The sequence below is a fragment of the Notechis scutatus genome, chromosome 3 (assembly GCF_049901735.1).
Source record: "Notechis scutatus isolate UNSWTSFEM ecotype Mainland chromosome 3, rNotScu1.2, whole genome shotgun sequence".
Lineage (NCBI taxonomy): Eukaryota > Metazoa > Chordata > Lepidosauria > Squamata > Elapidae > Notechis > Notechis scutatus.
In genome coordinates, this window is record NC_142011.1 from 104,469,906 (window position 1) to 104,488,552 (window position 18,647).

The 18,647-nt window shown below is 38.5% G+C and overlaps 1 protein-coding gene across 2 annotated transcripts in view; it reads right to left on the bottom strand.

The window, feature by feature from the left end:
* Positions 1 to 978: 978 nt before the first annotated feature.
* Positions 979 to 18,647, bottom strand: part of LHX4 (LIM homeobox 4) — a 69,624-nt gene continuing 51,955 nt past the window's right edge. For both annotated transcript variants that reach the window (XM_026669155.2, XM_087960872.1), the window contains exons 3-6: positions 17,626 to 17,828; positions 14,148 to 14,302; positions 11,965 to 12,136; positions 979 to 5,011 (exon numbers count right to left, since the gene is read on the bottom strand). In XM_026669155.2, coding sequence (XP_026524940.1) covers positions 4,620 to 5,011; positions 11,965 to 12,136; positions 14,148 to 14,302; positions 17,626 to 17,828 — 922 coding nt within the window. In that variant the 3' untranslated portion in view covers positions 979 to 4,619. The remainder of the gene's footprint in view (positions 5,012 to 11,964; positions 12,137 to 14,147; positions 14,303 to 17,625; positions 17,829 to 18,647) is intronic.

Sequence of the window (18,647 nt, forward strand, 5' to 3'; positions counted from 1 at the left end):
CTTAGAATTACCCACTCACCCACAATATTTATATTAAGAAACTGTCCACCTCTTCCAAATAAAACATCTGAAATCCAAATCCTGCCCACTACATTAACATTGCCTCTCTAGCATAGCTTTCGGCCAACACATTGTATTTTTCAAGCTTTCAGTTTTTAGAAAACCATTCCTCCCAATGGTTTGGGAGGAATATCAGGGGATAGAGTTTGCGGACCATGAGTATTTTAAAGCGTTTTAGACTGATGGCAATAAAATTGGCTCTGGATCTTACGCAAGTGGTCTACGCTGGAGGAAAAAAATCCGCAGCTCTTGGTTCTGGAATTGATTGATCTATTAAATTTCCCATATTACTTCTGGCATCTCCAAGATTTGTATTTTTCCTTTGGAAATAGTTGTAATTCATTTAAAGGCACACCTCCATTAAGAACTCCTAAAGTTTCATCTCCCACAAAAGGCCATTGTTTTGGGCACAGCTCTTACCCAAGACATGGTCTGCTGGGCTCAATACTATCCTTAGATATCTCTCCAGGATTCTGCTACTGGGCAACCTTGAAACTTGCCTTTCAAGCAGGGACACGTTCACTTATCAATATTCCTTTCTCAGTTCCTGCAGAATTAACCATTTGTTTTATTTTGATTACAAACAGCTAAAGACAATGAATCAGGGGTTGGGATTTGGATACTGGAAATTGGGAAGGCTGATGAAAGGTAAAAATAAATGTTCATTTGTAAAAAAAAAAAAAAAAGAAACAATTTCATAAGTTGAAGCTGTACTAAGGGATGCACAGTAGATGCAGATAATATAGAAAACATTGAATATTAATTCTGATGGGAGATGTCATGGTTCAATTCTAAAAATGTTTTTGTTTTCAAAATGAAATCCCATTGAGTTTCAAAGGGACTTTTAGGAAAATGAGAATAGATTGCAACTCAAGAAATAACTGAAAAGGGCTTAGCTTTTTGGAAAATCGTGTCTTTTTTATTCCTTTACTTTTTTGAAGATGTTAACCATATACGCCATGCAAAACCTCTGCAATCTCGAAATATCCATCCATACGTGAGCTGAAGATGGCCATCTCCTTCGCCTTGGTGCTAATAAAGTCTGACAGGTGAACTTCACATTGATTTTTTTTTCTAGGGTTTTCTTCTGTGGGTAATGTGCTTGTGATGGTTTGTCAATAACTGAAAAACAGCATTATATTAAATCTTTTCACATTTTAAACATTCAAAGTAACAGGTTGTGGAAAAGCTGCTTATACCTATTTTAAATTCTTCAGACAGTATTCCAACATAGGTATATAACAGATTGATCTCGATGAAAGAGTTGTGTTACTGAAATAATTGCTTTTCCTCTTGAAAAATGCAAGCTCTTTAGGAATTAAGTTGCATCAGTTTCAGTATATGAGTCATAGTAAATGATGGGGGTGCGGAAGTAGTTCTGGAACCTCAAAAGGAAGATATTGAGAATGTGAATATATTCAGGATAATGATTGTTGACTGGTCTACAGGGTAGGCAGCAAAGCACAGTCACTTGTTTCTTTTGAATTAATCCAGGAGTGCATAAATATAGATTAGGTGTTTGTATTCTAAAGTTGTTGTTGTCCATCAGCTAAATTTAAGAATTTGTTTAATCAAATCTTGCAGCTTATCTTAGGCCAAGGGTCTTCAAACTTGGCAAGTGTAAGACTTGTGGACTTCAACTTCCAGAATTCCTGAGCTAACAAGACTAGAGAAGGAATTCTGGGAGTTGAGGTCCACAAGTCTTAAAGCCATCAAGTTTGAAGGCCCCTGTTTTAAGGGTTCTGGCAACCAAACCAAGTCTTAGTTTCCAAAACAATGAGCATGTTGCGTTTAGATGACACAGTAGCCTTCAAAGCTTCATGACAGAACCGCATGCACAGTCCATGCAGGGTCTTTTAGCCTAGCCTGTTGATAGAACAGCCTACGTGTCTTCATTAACTTTCACTTCCTCGATGTCTACTTTTATCATGATTAAACTATTAGAAATAAATCAAAGACTGATTCTAAACCAACTACAATCACTCAATTTTGATGGGAAATGACACTCCTGTTCAGAAGCACGGTCTTTTCAGAAGCATTTCATATAAAAGAATATTATCTATTTTAAGTGCGCAATTCATATTCTTGGGTAAAATACAACTCATTAGTCTTAGTTTGCTTTGTAAGCTTCCTAACATAGAATTGGGAAGGAGAAACAATTTCAGCTGTTCCTTTCCATATAGGATCTGGAAAGGAAAGCGTTTTTTTCAGAATAGCAGAGTTTCATTTTACTTATGAAATGATCTTAACTATCCTTTGAGAAATATATCTTTGATTAGATTTTGGAATGGCAGCCGTGCAGAACAATAAATAGACCAGACACACATTTATACTATCTACAAGGTATGTTGAAATGTACTTACTTCAGGGAACTAGTGATTTCCCACCTTTTTTTTCTGTTAACAAAAATTGTTTTATGGAAGGGTAAATGATACACACTGATACACACTCTACAATATGGCAAGATAAAAATGGCCATTAATTTGAACCTCTGCAATGTGATAATTTGCTGTGTGCTGCCCAATCTCTATGCTCTTTCAAAATTAGCTCTAAATCCACAAAAATATTTGACATAAAATTCTTTCTAGCCAATTAATGTTCAGTTGGAGACAAAACCTCAGAAAATGGAAAGTTGAGGACTTATACACACATGTATCAACGCTGCTTCTGTCTTATCTGTGTAAGATAAGATGCCACTGAAAAGCATTGTGCTTGAAGTAATGGGAACTCAATGGTTTTTCAGGGAAATTTGGCTCCCGCACGCAAATCAGCAAGGAATGCACGAACAAGTTCTCTAATTCTCAAGTCACACCTGTGTCACCTTGCTTATGTTACTCAGTGAATACAAAGCCATAATATTCACTGCAACGTATAAGTTATAATTAGTTTATATAAGACCCCAGAGCAAAACTAAATTTAGAGTTTATGTGCATGTGTGCTTCTGTGCCTCTTGATTTCAAAAAAATCTCTGAAAAGCTCCATAGCAGCTATCCATTCTGGTTAATGTCTTGCTTCAAATGATTGTCATGATATTTTTTTCTTTCTCTTTCATATTTTACCTACATTATCAATCTTTTATTTGTGAAGGCCTTTAGAATGATCTTAATCTCCTTAAAAAAAAAAAAAGGTTAATCAAATTAGAGTTGCGTCCCTTTCCTCAGAGGAAAACTTGTGGATTGCTACAACAGTATAAAATGAGGTTATAAATTGCTGTGTTGCTTAGGAGAATGCCATAGTATTACATATACTAATAAAAAACAAAAACCCAGCATTGGACTTCATGCTGGATTAGAGGCATTATTAAACTCCTATGGAAATTGTCACGTAAAGTAAATAATCCTTTATTTTTCTGATCAAAAGAAAATACACCTTGTGCTTAAATGGTATAGAGTTCATAGTTTGAAAGGTTTTCTGTGTCATGAACTGACACCTAAAAGTAGTGGAAGGGTGTAAAATGCCTGTCAATTATTCTTTTTGTGGTTGGATTTTAAACCCATGGTGCATTCCTACCAGCTGCAGGTCTGTGTTCTTTTTTGTTGTAGTTGCATTCTTCTTGAATGGCAGTTGAGTGGTTGCCCAGAAAAGGGAGCTTCCTATGGGATCCCTGATTCTTGCTAGACCCAATCAGGAACATCGTTATAATCCCTCTGTTTACTAAGATTCAGGTGGGGACTTTGGTGTTGTAATTTCGCCCTTTTTTTTTTTTTTTTTGCCTCACAGTAGCACTTGTTTCACTTAACTGAGTGACAAAAACAACTTTAGAAAGAATGATGACCATAGAGGGGTTGAGATCTAAAGAATCAGCAGGCCTTGCTTTTGGGGTTGTGACTGCTTCCTTGTAGATGGATGTCAACCAGGAGAAGGCCTCCGTAAAAGATCTCGTGATCCAGCTGAGAGGAAATCACAGATGCTCAAAAGCTGTGATGTAGGTAAGAGACAAGGGCCCTTCTGAGCTGCCTTACCATGTATAAGGCATAATATAGAAAAGAAGTTGCAGACAGAAATAAAAATGGGATGGGTAAAACTGCAACCGCTTAGCAACTTTCTGTCCCTTCAGTTGTTGGAAAGATTGCGTTGATTTCTGTCGCTTAGCTGGTTCAAGTCAAGCAAATGAAGAACAACGGTCATGCCGCCTGTGAGAAATGTAGGGTTGTCAAGGAGCAAAAATCAGTTTAGTCAATTCAACATGTGCTAGGATCCAACTGGGGAGCCGAGCCCCATGAAGAGTCAGTGAACTTGTCCTTGTTTTAGCTGGCACCACTAACATCATACAAAGACTAAACACAACAGTGTGCTGTATTCAGAAGCAGCTCCTCCTATCATTCCCATCTTTCAAATACAAAGCAAATAAAATATATATATATATATATTATTTATACATTATATTATCATATTTTCTTTCAGCTTTACAGAAAACAAATTGTGGATTCCCCTTCTAAAATAATGGAAACTTTCTTTCATTGAAGGTTGATTGTTGTCCCTTATTGGGGGTGGCTTAGCACGTTTTCAGGCCAAAAGAACAGGTCTGACTATGGCAAATCTGAAGGAAGCAGAATACTTTAAAAAGGAGGATGGTCCATTTCATCAAGCCAGGAGGCAGGACTTGTTGGAAAGTCTGGATAACCCACGCTGCTTCCAGTGGAAATATCGGAGGTTGGGCCCCCAGCCATAGCTCTGAGTGTCTGGCTCACCCCCTGCCCTCCATGTGCTATTATTCCCAAATTATTGTCCATTGTGTATTCCAAACCATTTAGCAATGGAGTATGTGATGGAAGAGATGATATGGAAGCTGGAGATTGCGGGATTCCATAAGGACTTCCATCCCTCAAGTCCTGATAGGATTGTCCTGTCCCATCCAGAGAGAAAGTACCATTCAGTAGTTGTCCACCAGCCACCTCACCAGCGTTGCTGTATATTCTGTTGTGGCCCAGCTCTGAGAGGATTTGGTCTTCTAAAAAGCAAGAAACAAAAGTTTTAGTACAGAAAAAAAAACCCTCTATCTGGTACATTGTGATCAAAGACTGAAAAATACCTTTAAGTCAGGGATGAAGAATGGTAGGCTTAGATATCACAAGATTACATCTCATATCATCCCTCATTATCAGCCGTGCTGATCTGGGATAATCAGAATCCAGTAATGTTTGGGATCAGGGGGAAGTTTGTGTTTTACCATGCAAGGTTGTTATTTTTTTCCACAAAAATATGATCTATTTATTTGTAATATCTTTGACTTATAATACCTAAAGATTTTTGATAAGTCCCAAGCTGCCAATACTGAGCAGTAGACTGCCTGGAGCGAACAAGTTGAGATCCAGACATCCAGCTATTTCTAGAGCTAAAATACTTGTAGAATACGATTTTGGCATATATAAAACTAGAACAGCATTTTATCTCCACAATGTCAAAGTTTGCTTTGTATCTTGAAAAAAACCTCCCAGATTTGACCAGCCCCGTACTATGTGGACCACATTGAACTGAATTCACAGTGGCCAGGGTAAATGTTCTCTTGAGGCAAAATACCATCACCAAATTGTGACTGTGAGGGCGAAAAACAAACTATATCTGTCACATATAGTGACAGAGTGCCAAAATAGATCCTATAACGAAGACTTTGTTGATTTCCTGGCTGCAGCAAATGAAGCAAAAATTATGTCTGTAATCTAGACATAGGTTTATAATATTTTATATTATCATCTCTTGTGGTTTTTTTAACTGAAATTTGATGTGAATGTGCTGTACAATAAATAAAGTGAAGCTGGGAAAAAGATAAGGGAAAGTAGAATAAGATAGCCAGCAAAAAGCACGATTGGCTAGCTCCTTAAATGGGAACATTTTGTGCTCAAAGTTTATTGCAGGTTTTCACAGTATGTGGTCAAAAAGATCAAGATGGCGGCTGCAATGGTGACATCGAAATTCTATTTTTGTTTAAGTGCATGAAGTGTGCAACCCCATCTAGTTCACTGCAGTTTGCACAGTCTTTAGACAGAGGAATACACACACATTCTGGAGTCATGAGGAGAAGCATGAAGTGCTGCAAATCATAGAAGGAACTATGAAAACAGCTTTAAAAACTAATGAAAAAATCAGAAAAAAAGTGTTCTGGACAATTTTGTCTGAGCACAGCACCCCTCTGCTATTTATTAAAACAACCCACATCAGGCTTCTACATCAATTGGAAAAGATGGCTGTGTTAGGGTTTGGGGATTTAACCCCTAGAAGAGTATTGCAGCAGTAGTCAAGCCAGGAAGCCAAAGGAGAGCGGAAGGGCCCCAGAGTATACACACACTGAACACAAACACTGTTTGTAGTTTAAATAGTTTTTAATCCATTTAGAGTTTAAGCATTGTCATTCAGTCCATTAAGTCATTCACAGTATTTCCATCCAGTAAGACTCACTAGTATAGTCCAAGTTAAGAGTCCTTGCAATATCTTTATCAGCCGATAAAGATATCTTCTCCTCCTCCGGTTTCACTCTCCAGAGAAACAAACGCTGGATATTCAGCAAACAGTAGCAAACAATAACAGTTCAGTCACAGGCACTTACAGTCAGTAATCACAGTTAGTCGCAGCAGCACACAGTAACAGTTACAGCCAGAAACAGTCAGCTTTCCAGCTTCTAATGCTTCCTTATATTGTAACTTCTAACCGCACCCCTAACGGCTAATTGCCTGCTGCATTGTGCTTAAAGTGATAAGCACTTAAACCATGATATCTAAGTTTTATATATTTATTCACCCAAACCATATTTGGTATCAATGTTATACCTAACATACTCCCCTTTTGGGTGAAATAAATATATAATACCTTTACAATCTTATCCCATATTTTTCACAACTCTCCTGGTGCTTACTGGCACCTTGGGCTTTAGTAAAATTATCAGCTAAATTGTCCTCCGACATACAGTACTCTAGCTGAATCATCTTACTTCTTACAGATTGTCTCACGTTTAGATATCTTAGATCTGTATGCTTGCTCCTTGTTTTTACTCCAATATTTGTGGCCATTTGAATTGCTTCCTGATTATCTTCATGTATAATTATAGGATAATCTACAGTTATACCTATATCAATTAACATTTGTTTATACATTATTAATTCTGTACATAACAATGATAAACAGGAGAATTCTGCCTCCATAGTAGACAAACTTATATGCTGTTGTCTTATTGACTTCCAGCCTATTAATGTATTACCCAGCATTATGGCTGTTCCTGAAGTCGACTTTCTAGTGTCTCTTTCTGATGCAAAACTAGCATCTGCATAAGCACTCAAAATTAAATCACCCTTTGGTTCTAAATACAATGAATAATTCATTGTCTTTTTAAGATATCTTAATATCCTCTTAGCTGCATTCCAGTGTCTTTCACATGGTGCAGAATTGAATCTAGCCAACTGATTCACACAGTACGATATATCTGGTCTAGACCAATTACTAATATAACTCAAACTACCAATTAAAGATTGATAAATCACCTTATCAAACTCAGGGCTTTGTACATCAGTGTTGCTAAACTCCTGACTCATTGGAGTCTTAGCTGGCTTACAAAGCTCCATCTTGTAATCTTTTAGTAATTTGCTTATCTTATCTTCCTGAGATATCTTAAAACCTTTCCTTGTTTTCTTTATATTCAAACCGAGATACTTCTTTATCTCCCTAATTGCTTGATCTTTATTCTCTTTCCTAATGATGCTATTATTTTATTTGCTTCATCATTAGTTTCAGTTATCAAAGCAATATCATCTGTGAATAGTAATAATAATGATACTTTCCCATTTGTCTCCCTCTTAAACAGACATGGATCGGCTAAACCAGCTTTAAATCCTATATTGTCTAGTTCCTTTACAATATACTGGTTCCATTCATAGCCTGATTGTTTAAGACCATAGAGACTTTTTCTTTAACAACCAACAATCATTATTATCCTTATTTTCACTTTTAATACCAACAGGTTTTTTCATATAAATAATATGTTTTAATGGGGCGTGCAAGTAAGCAGTTTCCACATCTAGATGGTTAACTATATAGTTTTTACTAGCTGCCCACACTAAAGCTGCCCTCAAGGTTGCTGCCTTAAGACTAGGTGCAAACACCTCATCATAGTCATTAGCATTCTGCCTAAAACCTTGGGCTACTAACCTTGCCTTATGGATTAATTTACCATCTTTATCTGTTTTTACCTTAAATATCCATTTGCAGCCAATGGATTTCTTTCCTGCAGGTAATTTGGCATTTTCAAACACCTTCATATCACTTAATGAATTCAGTTCCTTATTCATTGCTGCATACCATTTTTCTTTTTCCTTATTAGGATACTTTTTAATTTCTTCAACAGAATTAGGAACTTGATTAATCTGGCACACTGTGTTAGCCTGGTACCTATCAGGCGGTCTAGATACACGTGTAGTTCTTCTGGGAATTACAGGGCTTACAGGAGGACTTTGTTGAACTACTACCTGTTCATCTTCCTCATCCTGTTCAGCTATTGAATCTGTTTCTTCCTTTATGGGCACTATTTCATCCTGTATTTGTCTCTTTACTTTATTTTTAAAGTTACAGGGATAACTAATGGGATTTCTATAGGATTCAATAATTACATCTTTATTGGCATCCTGTTCTAATTTCTCCCATCCTTCATGTTCTAGAAATTGGGCACTAGCACTACATAACACTTTAGATGTGCCTTTCTCCCAAAATCTATATGCCCTATGGTTTGCCTGATAACCAACGAAGAAAAATCTTTTAGCTCTATGTTGCCCTTTTTTTCTGAGTTGTGCAGGAATATGCACCCATGCTGGTGCACCAAATGTGTGCAGGTAACTTAGGTCAGGTTTCCTGCCATGCCATCTGGTGAATGGAATTTCACCTGTTGTTGTATTAACAACGTTGTTCAATATGTTATTAGCACACATTGTAGCCTCCCCCACAAAGAATCAGGTAACCCAGAATCATTTAACATTGTTCTAACCATTGCCTGTAGTGTTTGGCCTCTTCTTTCAATAAAAGCGTTATGTTCTGGCCTGTATGGAGCAGACTTCTTATGCTCTATTCCAGCTACCTTAAGTCTGTTCTGGAATTTGTTATTAATAAATTCCGTGCCATTATCTGTCACCAGGGTTATCAGTTGTCGTTTAGACTTTCTTTCAGCAAACCTAAGCCAATTGAAAAAATGTTGATATTTTTCAGTTTTGCTTTTCATTAAATAGCAAAACCCATATCTAGAATAATGATCCATAATGCTCAGTATATATCTAGCACCCCCATACTGGGTTTCTTTGGACCTATTATGTCTGCAAATACTACTTCTAAAGGTTCTTTTGTTTTAAAACCATTTAGCCTATTTGCAGGCAATACCTTGCTCTTATCTTCACAGCAAACATTACAACGCAAATATTTATCACAAGATTTTAACCTTATTCCTTCAGATAACTCAACTGTACGTTTTAGCATTTTAAAATTTACATGCCCCAAACGCCTATGCAATAAATGGATACATTCTTCATGAGGCTTTGTATTATTAAATACAGTATGTGCCTCCCCTTTCTTACTATTATCTAAGACATATAATGTTCCATTTAAAGCTGCAGTTACCCTTTTGTTATCTTTTTCAATTATGCAATTATTATCTTTAAAAGTAATTACATAACCTAATTTATCTAATACCCTTACTGAAAGCAAATTAAACTTTAGTTGCGGTACATACAACATTTTTATATCCTGGTTTATGTACGGACAACGTGCAAAACCTTGACCTTTCGCTTTCAGGTTCCAGCCGTTAGCAAGAGATATATGTTGAGAACTTGTAGACATTTTTATAAATTTTGTCTTATCTCTTGTGATGCAGTGGGATGCGCCACTGTCAACCACCCATAAATTATTCTTCACATCAGAGTTGCTAAACGTGGCTAGTTCAAATGCTTTCTTTGGCTTTTTTACATTCTGGCTTTTTCTCTTTTTGCAGAATCTTGCCAAATGTCCTCTGCCTCCACAATTAAAACACTTTTTAATTGTGTATGCCGTCGAAGATAAATTCTCTTCTTCCAGGTGCCGTACTTTTCTTTGCTGGTTTCTTTCAAGCTTTGAAGATAATTTCTCTTCTTTCTTATCTTCTCTCAGCTCGTCACGCTCACGCCTTCTTCTGGCTTCTTCTAGTAGCCTGCCTGTAATCTCGGTTAATGAGAGGCTTTCTTTTGGCAATACTTCCAACGAAGTCACATAGTCATCATAGCTTTGATCTAATGAAGATAATATTATGTAGACTTGTTGCAGTTCATTAAATATAAGCTCTTTTTCTTGCAAATCTTGAAAAATGCTTTTCATACAGTTTAAATGAACTAACATATCTCCATTCCTCTGAAGATGCGTTGAAAAAGCTTCCGTGTAAGATTTATATGTGCTCCTACACTGTCCCGAACATAAATCTTCCTGAGGTTCTCCCAGCAGTTTGCAGCATTTTCTTCTCCACGAATATGAACAAGCTGCTGATCACAGAGAGTCAGTCCTATGATGCATAAAGCCTGCTCATTCTTCAGTTTAAAGTCTTGTAACTTTTCTTTATCATCATCATCAGCAGGATCCCATCTACTCACATCTGGTGGGTTTGCTATAATGTCCCACAAACCTTCTCTGCGTAGAAGTAAACTACATTTCATTGACCATGAAACATAGTTTGTTCCATCCAGCCTGGATATCATGGACAGTTGTGACAAATTTACTTGTGCCATTACTCTTCAGATATTTTGACTATTTTAAACTAATTAAAACAGTTTGTTTTTACAGTAATGTGCAACTCACACCAACTCTCTCTGCTATATCCTGGTTAGTTAGACTATGCTGCTGGGCCCATAACCAATGTTAGGGTTTGGGGATTTAACCCCTAGAAGAGTATTGCAGCAGTAGTCAAGCCAGGAAGCCAAAGGAGAGCGGAAGGGCCCCAGAGTATACACACACTGAACACAAACACTGTTTGTAGTTTAAATAGTTTTTAATCCATTTAGAGTTTAAGCATTGTCATTCAGTCCATTAAGTCATTCACAGTATTTCCATCCAGTAAGACTCACTAGTATAGTCCAAGTTAAGAGTCCTTGCAATATCTTTATCAGCCGATAAAGATATCTTCTCCTCCTCCGGTTTCACTCTCCAGAGAAACAAACGCTGGATATTCAGCAAACAGTAGCAAACAATAACAGTTCAGTCACAGGCACTTACAGTCAGTAATCACAGTTAGTCGCAGCAGCACACAGTAACAGTTACAGCCAGAAACAGTCAGCTTTCCAGCTTCTAATGCTTCCTTATATTGTAACTTCTAACCGCACCCCTAACGGCTAATTGCCTGCTGCATTGTGCTTAAAGTGATAAGCACTTAAACCATGATATCTAAGTTTTATATATTTATTCACCCAAACCATATTTGGTATCAATGTTATACCTAACAGGCTGCTTTAAAACAGACAGATGAAAACTTTATTTTGGTCGTTGACCAATAAAAATACATTCAGTAAAAAAACAAAACTCGACTCCTAACATCAGTGACTGTTGGCAACCATTGCTGGGTTAAGCCTGCACATAATGCAGCAGAAATTTGCTACTTTTAAAAGGAGAGGTTTAACCTGGTTAACAAATAATTAAAACAAAAATGAACAGGGTGCCTCCAAAATTTTAATTAAAAGGGGGCAATCATCTGGTGACAAAATGCACTGAATCAGTAGATAGACCAATTTAATTTTTAAAAACACCAATTTAGAACAAAGCAGAGGATTGTCGGCATTTTCCAGGGATCTGCAGATCTTACTAGGAAAAGCATAAGTAGCCCACTCCTAATTCAGGACATTTATAACGTAAATACGTAGGAGCCCTCATTTTAATTTGCCTCAATCTTTCCCTTATTGTGCTTCCTTTCCTGCCTACCTCTGAAGCTCAGCTCACTGTCACTGACTCCGCAGTCCTCTGCAGAGCTCTCCTTCTCATGCTTGGTGCCTCCTCTGTTCCTCTTAACGCTCTTGTAGAACTGGCCCCAACGATGTCTCCCAGCATCTTTCTTCAATCGCTTCTCTTTGGCTCTTCTGTTTTGAAACCAGACCTGTAATCATGGTGGGAACAAAGCAGTGAGAACAAAACCGTTTTCAGTCCCACCACCTGAGAGTCCTTGACAAGAACTCTTTCATCATCCAGAAGATGGACAGGCATGATCTCATGGGGGAGAGAAAAGCCCTCTTCCCTCTACAGGGTGATTGCGTGGATGTTGGGACTAGCCCTCTGGTATCCCAGTTATAAACTGGGGGTGGTCACAGCTTCCCTAATTTCTACTGGTAGTAATGAAATGACACCAACTGCCTAAAAAATAAAAAAAACAAACTTAGGCTAAGACATATGGCAGATGTATTCATAATGAGTATCTAATACCTACAATATCTATAATATGACAAAGCACAAATATATACAGTTCATGTGGACTTTTGGTGGGGGGGACTTGCTTACATTTGAAGATCTTAACTTGTTCAATATTAGATATCACCCATAAGCAAAGAGTTTCAGGACAAGCCCAAGGAACTCAAATGAAGAGAAGCACTTCTCATTGAACCCTGCATCATAATCACATCATTATCCAAAGTCCTGACAGATGTACAATAACAACCGCTCTGTGTGTGTGTGTGTATGTGTGGCCTTCTAAAATAGATCTATGTTGTGTCAATTGTACCCAGGGACAATAGGAGGTTCCTCAGTTTCTGCATCTGCTGCACTGAGCATTTGCTTTCTGACTCACATGCTCACATGCTTTTCCCACCCTCATTTTCCAGGATGCTGAGTTTGGTTTTTTCCCAGTGCCATTTTGTGCTTTTGCATATGCTTCAAGATGTGCAGCAAAGTTTGTCTGGATCCCTTTTAACTGCACTAAATGGGGAAAGTCAGCCTCTATAGCTGCCACTGCTAATATTGGGCAGTTTGGGGGAGGGGGAGGAACGGACCCAAGGGATGACTATAGCACTCTGCCCTTTGTCCCCAACGTTGCTCTGACTTCTGCAATCAGAAGCTTTGAGGAGCTGTCCTTCCTAGCAAGAGATTGTAGAAAGAGGACAAGGTTCCAACTCTAGGTGACAACAAGAGGTGATAAACGAGTTTAGAAAATCAGAATTATAGTAGGAGAAACAATATTCAGAAACAAAATATACAATGCAGCAGTGTGGCCTCTTACTGAAAACTTAGATAAAGTAGATGGGAATTGTAGAATCAGAACTACAGGCCTGAATAGGAAGACACTCTGTGCTTTTACTAATAGTACTTATTTTGAATAGACACCAAACAGGTAGAAGATGAAAACATCTGCAGAATTCTATAGAAAATAGAATTTACTGTTTTCCCACTCGGGTATTAAACTACCCTACAGAAATCTGACACAGTTGTTAAAGGAACTGTGTGTGTAGGATTGATTGGTTGATTTAAAAGAGTTGTATGGCTGTCCATTTTAAAACACAACTCTGGTCAGCTCACATCAGCAATAAAACCATAAAAATCATTTTTTTAAAAAGCTGACCAAGAAACAGTTAAAAAAAAAAAAAGCTGGTACTTCAGTCACCTCCAAGGAGGCCCCAACTGCCACCCATAATCTTCCATTGCTCTACCCCTGGTGCCTGGGTAAAGAGCTTGAGGGCCTTCTAAAAGGCTAGAAGGGTGAGGGCTTGCTGAATTGTGGAGGGAAGATGCTCCGCAAAGTACGGGCAGCTATGGAAAAAGGCTCATCTGATTCTAATATCAGAGATCCATCAACTTTACAAAGCTTAAGATTCTGAGATGTTATGTTGCAAGATTTTGGCGTATGAGATAATAGGTTTCCATTTCTTCCTGCATATTGCCAATTAGACTTAGTTAATATGTTTTCTCAAGAGAAGAAGGGAGATTTCTATTCAGAAAAAAAGCCAAACAGATCATCTTAGGCATCCACATCCTTTAGTTTTGCATTCATTCTACTATGGCTTTAAATTTGGAATGTGTAACCATCGCCTTGACTAATTTTGGACCCTCCGAAAAGAATCGCTGCAAACAAGCCGACCTTTTGAGTTGAAGACAAAGTCAATATTGTGTCAGGTGCTCACCTGTACAACCCGCATGTCCAATCCTGTCTCAGAGGACAGCTGTTCCCGCACGTGTCTGGCTGGTTTGGGAGAGTTTTTATAGGCATTTTTCAATGTTTCCAACTGTTTAGCTGTGATGGTGGTTCGAGGCCTCTTGGCTCCAGCCTCTGAATCATCTGCAGTGGAACACGGTTATTTTAGAATGTGGAGCTGAACCAGAACCTAGAAGATGTGGGGAGTTTTGAAAGCTGGCAAGAATGACCACACACAGTTATATTTGCATCTTTTTAGGGGCACACTTAAGTTTTGATGGATACTGAAATAAACCAGGCTTCTCTAAACTAATACAAGTAGTCCTTGATTAATGATGGCAATTGGGATAGGTGACAGCAGTTCCAGGAGTCCTGGTTGCCATCATTAAGCAAGGACTATGTTGATCATTAAGCGAGAACAAGACAATGATTTCTGACTTTCTACAAGCTTCCCTATTGACTTTGCTTGGGGAAAGCTGGCAGGGAACAGTGGAAATCATGATTGCCAATGTAACAATCACACAATTGTGTATATTGCTGTGACAGCTGGAACTCCAGGGACTGGTCGTAGTTACCACTTCAGCACTGTGGTAAATTTGAACAGACACTGAACGAGGGGTCATTAGATGAGGACCAGCTCCAAAACTAAACAGAATAAAGAGAAATGGGAAAAGATCTGTTTAGGCTGATGTTTACATAAGACATCTCAAGGAGCCACAGGACAATATGATCCTAAATATTTCATTCCACTCCAATTTCAAGTGTCTTTTTTTTCATAGTAATGTCAATTAGTTCATTTATAGCTTCTGCACATATATTTCTATTGCAGTTTTAGTATCCCTTTAGTATCCCATTGATTTGGGTTGTTTCCATTAGTTTCACTAAGCAACACAAGGGGGCTGAACCTGGAACAAGTCCTATATCCAACTTGATTTTAAGGAAGGCAAATGTGATTATTCTGTTATTTGTTTTTTTATACCAGAGTTCCCTGCCTTGCAACTATGAATTAGTTTAGACCTGTTTTACATTTTGAAGGGGCTACTCATAAGCTTATGCTCTTCAATAAAGGGGTGAAAAGGGGCATAAATAAGGCTTCTCAACTTTGGTAATTATAATAATATTTTGACTAGGCATAATGGAACTAATCTGTAATTAAACCTGCAGTCTTTAAAACTGTAGTAACTTTGGGCAATTAATCTAAATGCACCATTTTAATTCTCCCTTAGGTCCTGATAACTATAAGAAAATTATTAGTACACTTTCACTGAGAGGTAACCATTTCCATCTGCAGTAAATACATCCTGAAGCTAGAATTGCCAAGCTGAAAGATATAGAATATAGATTTTTCTGAACTCTTACAATGAGCCTCAGACTTAGCTGCCTTTCTTCTAGTAGAATTCTTTTCCTCAAAGCAAACCTCCATATGTACAGCCCTCTAATTAGCAAAATGTTAAATTATAAAAAAAAATATTTTATATAAAACATAAAACACTTTATATTTTCCCACATATGGATAACATACGTCTTATTATAGCACTAGAACCTATTCTCCTTCTATAGGTGGTTAGCAATGGACTTTAACCTACATGCTAATAGTTCTCCTCTCCCCCTCCCTCTCCTCCTCCTCCCCTTCCCTAAGCTCTGTGGGTTGCAAAAGTCTATCGTACTGAAGTCATTGATTACCCTGAGCCTATAATAGAAATTGAGCGACATTCAATCCATGATCTCTTAGGCTCCCTCTCCACCAATCTCCTTTACACAGGCAGGCATTGCATCACCCTAGCCAAATTGATTAGGTCAAAATAGAGTCCTTAATTAATGAGAAGTCAGGGCTTGTCAAAATGAAATCCATTAAAGACCAGTTCAGTTTTAATTTCAGTCAGGCACTGTTGGGCAGTCTCTGTGGATTCATTAGCGTTGGTGATCTATAGCCTTTCTCTGTCTAGCTTCCTTGAACCCAGCCTCGGTTCTGTTGTTGTTTTTTACCTACAGTAAATATCGGCATTTTAGACCCTATACTGAAAAATGGGAGACTTTCTGGGTGAAGGGCCAGATAAGCTAAAGTGCAAGAATGTCAACTCTGCTGCTTTCAAGAGAGCTATGCCTGGGATTACTTTCCGCTCTTGATCTTATTTTATGTACAGCAGCTTGAGATGACAAATATGCAAAGACCAACTTCTTGTGGCACAGCCTAATAAACAAAAATACTGTATAATGTGTGCTTCAAAGCCCTCTACACTTCCCTTACTTCCAACCCTCTGATATACACATTTGTGAATAAGCAGAAAAGGATGGAGGTGTTTGGGATGCGACACAAAAACAGTTGAACTCTAGGAAAATGTTTTTTTTCTAGACAAAGCATCCATTCTGATAGGATGGTCCCAATTTTAACATACCCGGTTAATTTCTCCTAACGTTATATCGAGGAGTTGCACTGGCTCCCGAGAGCCATTTGTTATATTTTCTGGAATTTTGCAAGCCAGTCAAAAGCATGGCTCAGTCTTTGCACTTTAGTGTGCCAAGCCGTTGTTCTACAGCTAGTGGCACCAGAGCAGGAATGGAGTCAGTCCTGAAACATTTACCAGCACACCACTGATTATAACTGGGGGGAAAAAGAAACCAGCTTTCTTTGCATATATTCCTAGGAATAAAAAAGGGGAAAGACTAAAACAACAAAGGAGACCAATCTAGATCTTCAATATAGTTGAGCATTAGGCTCAATATGTAATCGGGACTTGGGGCAGAATCAGAGCCACGGTTGCATGCCATAAGTCCAGGTCACAAAAAAGTTGCAGTTGGCTGGATCCCTCTCCCCCCAGCATCACAACTACAATCAGCAAGAATACAGTACCGGAAGTGATGGGTATTGATCAGTGGTGGGATTCAAATTTTTTGACTACCGGTTTTGTGGTGAGCATGGTGTGGCTTGGTGGGTGTGACTTGGTGGCCGTGGCAGGGGAAGGATATGCAAAATCTCCATTCCACCCGACTTCAGGGGAAGGTTACTGCAAAATCCCCATTCCCTCCCCACCCCACTAACCTGATTTCCAGCTCTGTTCTCCTGTGCAGGCCGATCAGCTGGGACTTGGGAGACAGAGAATAGATGGAGGTGGGGCCAGTCAGAGGCGGTATTTGCCGGCTCTCCGAACTACTCAAAATTTCCACTACCGGTTCTCCAGAACTGGTGAGAACCTGCTCAATACCACCTCTGATACTGATATTCCTAAGTGGAGCAAAATATTCCCCAGCCTGCTTTTAACATATACCTAATTTAATCATTGACAATCCATTAATGGTCTGAAAATAAAAGTGATCCAATTCTGTCCTCTTTCACATAATGTGTATGAGAGGTGACTCTCATTGACCTCTGTAGGCAGATCTTCACCACCTGAACAGGAGAGAAGACACCGTGATCGTAAAATCTGTCCCATTTTATCAAGGGCCAGTATATGCCTTGTTCAACCTACCATTCTGTTTGGCTGTTTCATAATCCTCCTTGCAGACTAGGCGCCCATCTTCCATGAGATAAAACTCATCCCCTGTGGCAAGTTGGCGGTTGCAGATAATGCAGGCAAAGCAGTGCAGATGATAGACAAAATCTTGGGCTTTTCTGACCACCTGGGTGGGTGGGATTCCCTGTTGGCATGCTGTGCATTTTGTACCAAAACGCCTGCAAGAGAGAGAGAGAGAGAGAGAAAAGTGCCAATGCCTGGAAGCAGAGCAGGGTATGTGCTACGTAGAAGAAGAAAAAAACACCATTATGATAACAGACACTGATTCAAGTTTCTAGGAAAATTTCTAATTTCATATTTTAACAATGTCTGTTCTTCTGACTCTACAAATAAGCCCAAAGTAAGTGGGTATGCCTGCTTAGTCCACAAAAAAAAACAAGTATTTCTGAACAAGTTTTCAATGACCAAAGGAGTTACTTAAATTCCACGTGTGACAAACTTTTCCTTACAAGGACCACCAAACTCAGAATGAACTGTACATAAGTCATTCATCCAAAGACTTCAACTTCAATTTCTAAATGCAGAATGAGCCAAGAGTTAAGCATTATTGTTTAATTGTCGACTATACACACGTCTCTTCTTGTTGCAGAAATTCATAAAGTATATTATCCTCAGCAAGAAACTCTGACAAAAGTGGCCCTTCAGAAGGAAGCAGAGGAAGGTGCAGAGTTGAAAGGAGCAGCCAACCCAACCATGCACGACATTTGACACAGAAAGTCCTTATCTCCTTTCGCGTAAAGCGACTGGGCTCATTGAAGGGTAGTTTTTGATGGTGCTTTTAGTTAAAGTTAGAGCATGCTGTACAATTACCCTCCCGTAAGTATTTCATCCACATTCGTTCCAAATAAATTACTTGTGGCCGTTGCCGTAAGGTAAATACAAGATTAAAGTGATCAAATCTGCAGGTTGCAATAACAGTGGCACCACACACCAGCTGAGGAGCCGTCCCTAGAAAGGTCTTAGCAAACCTATCCTAA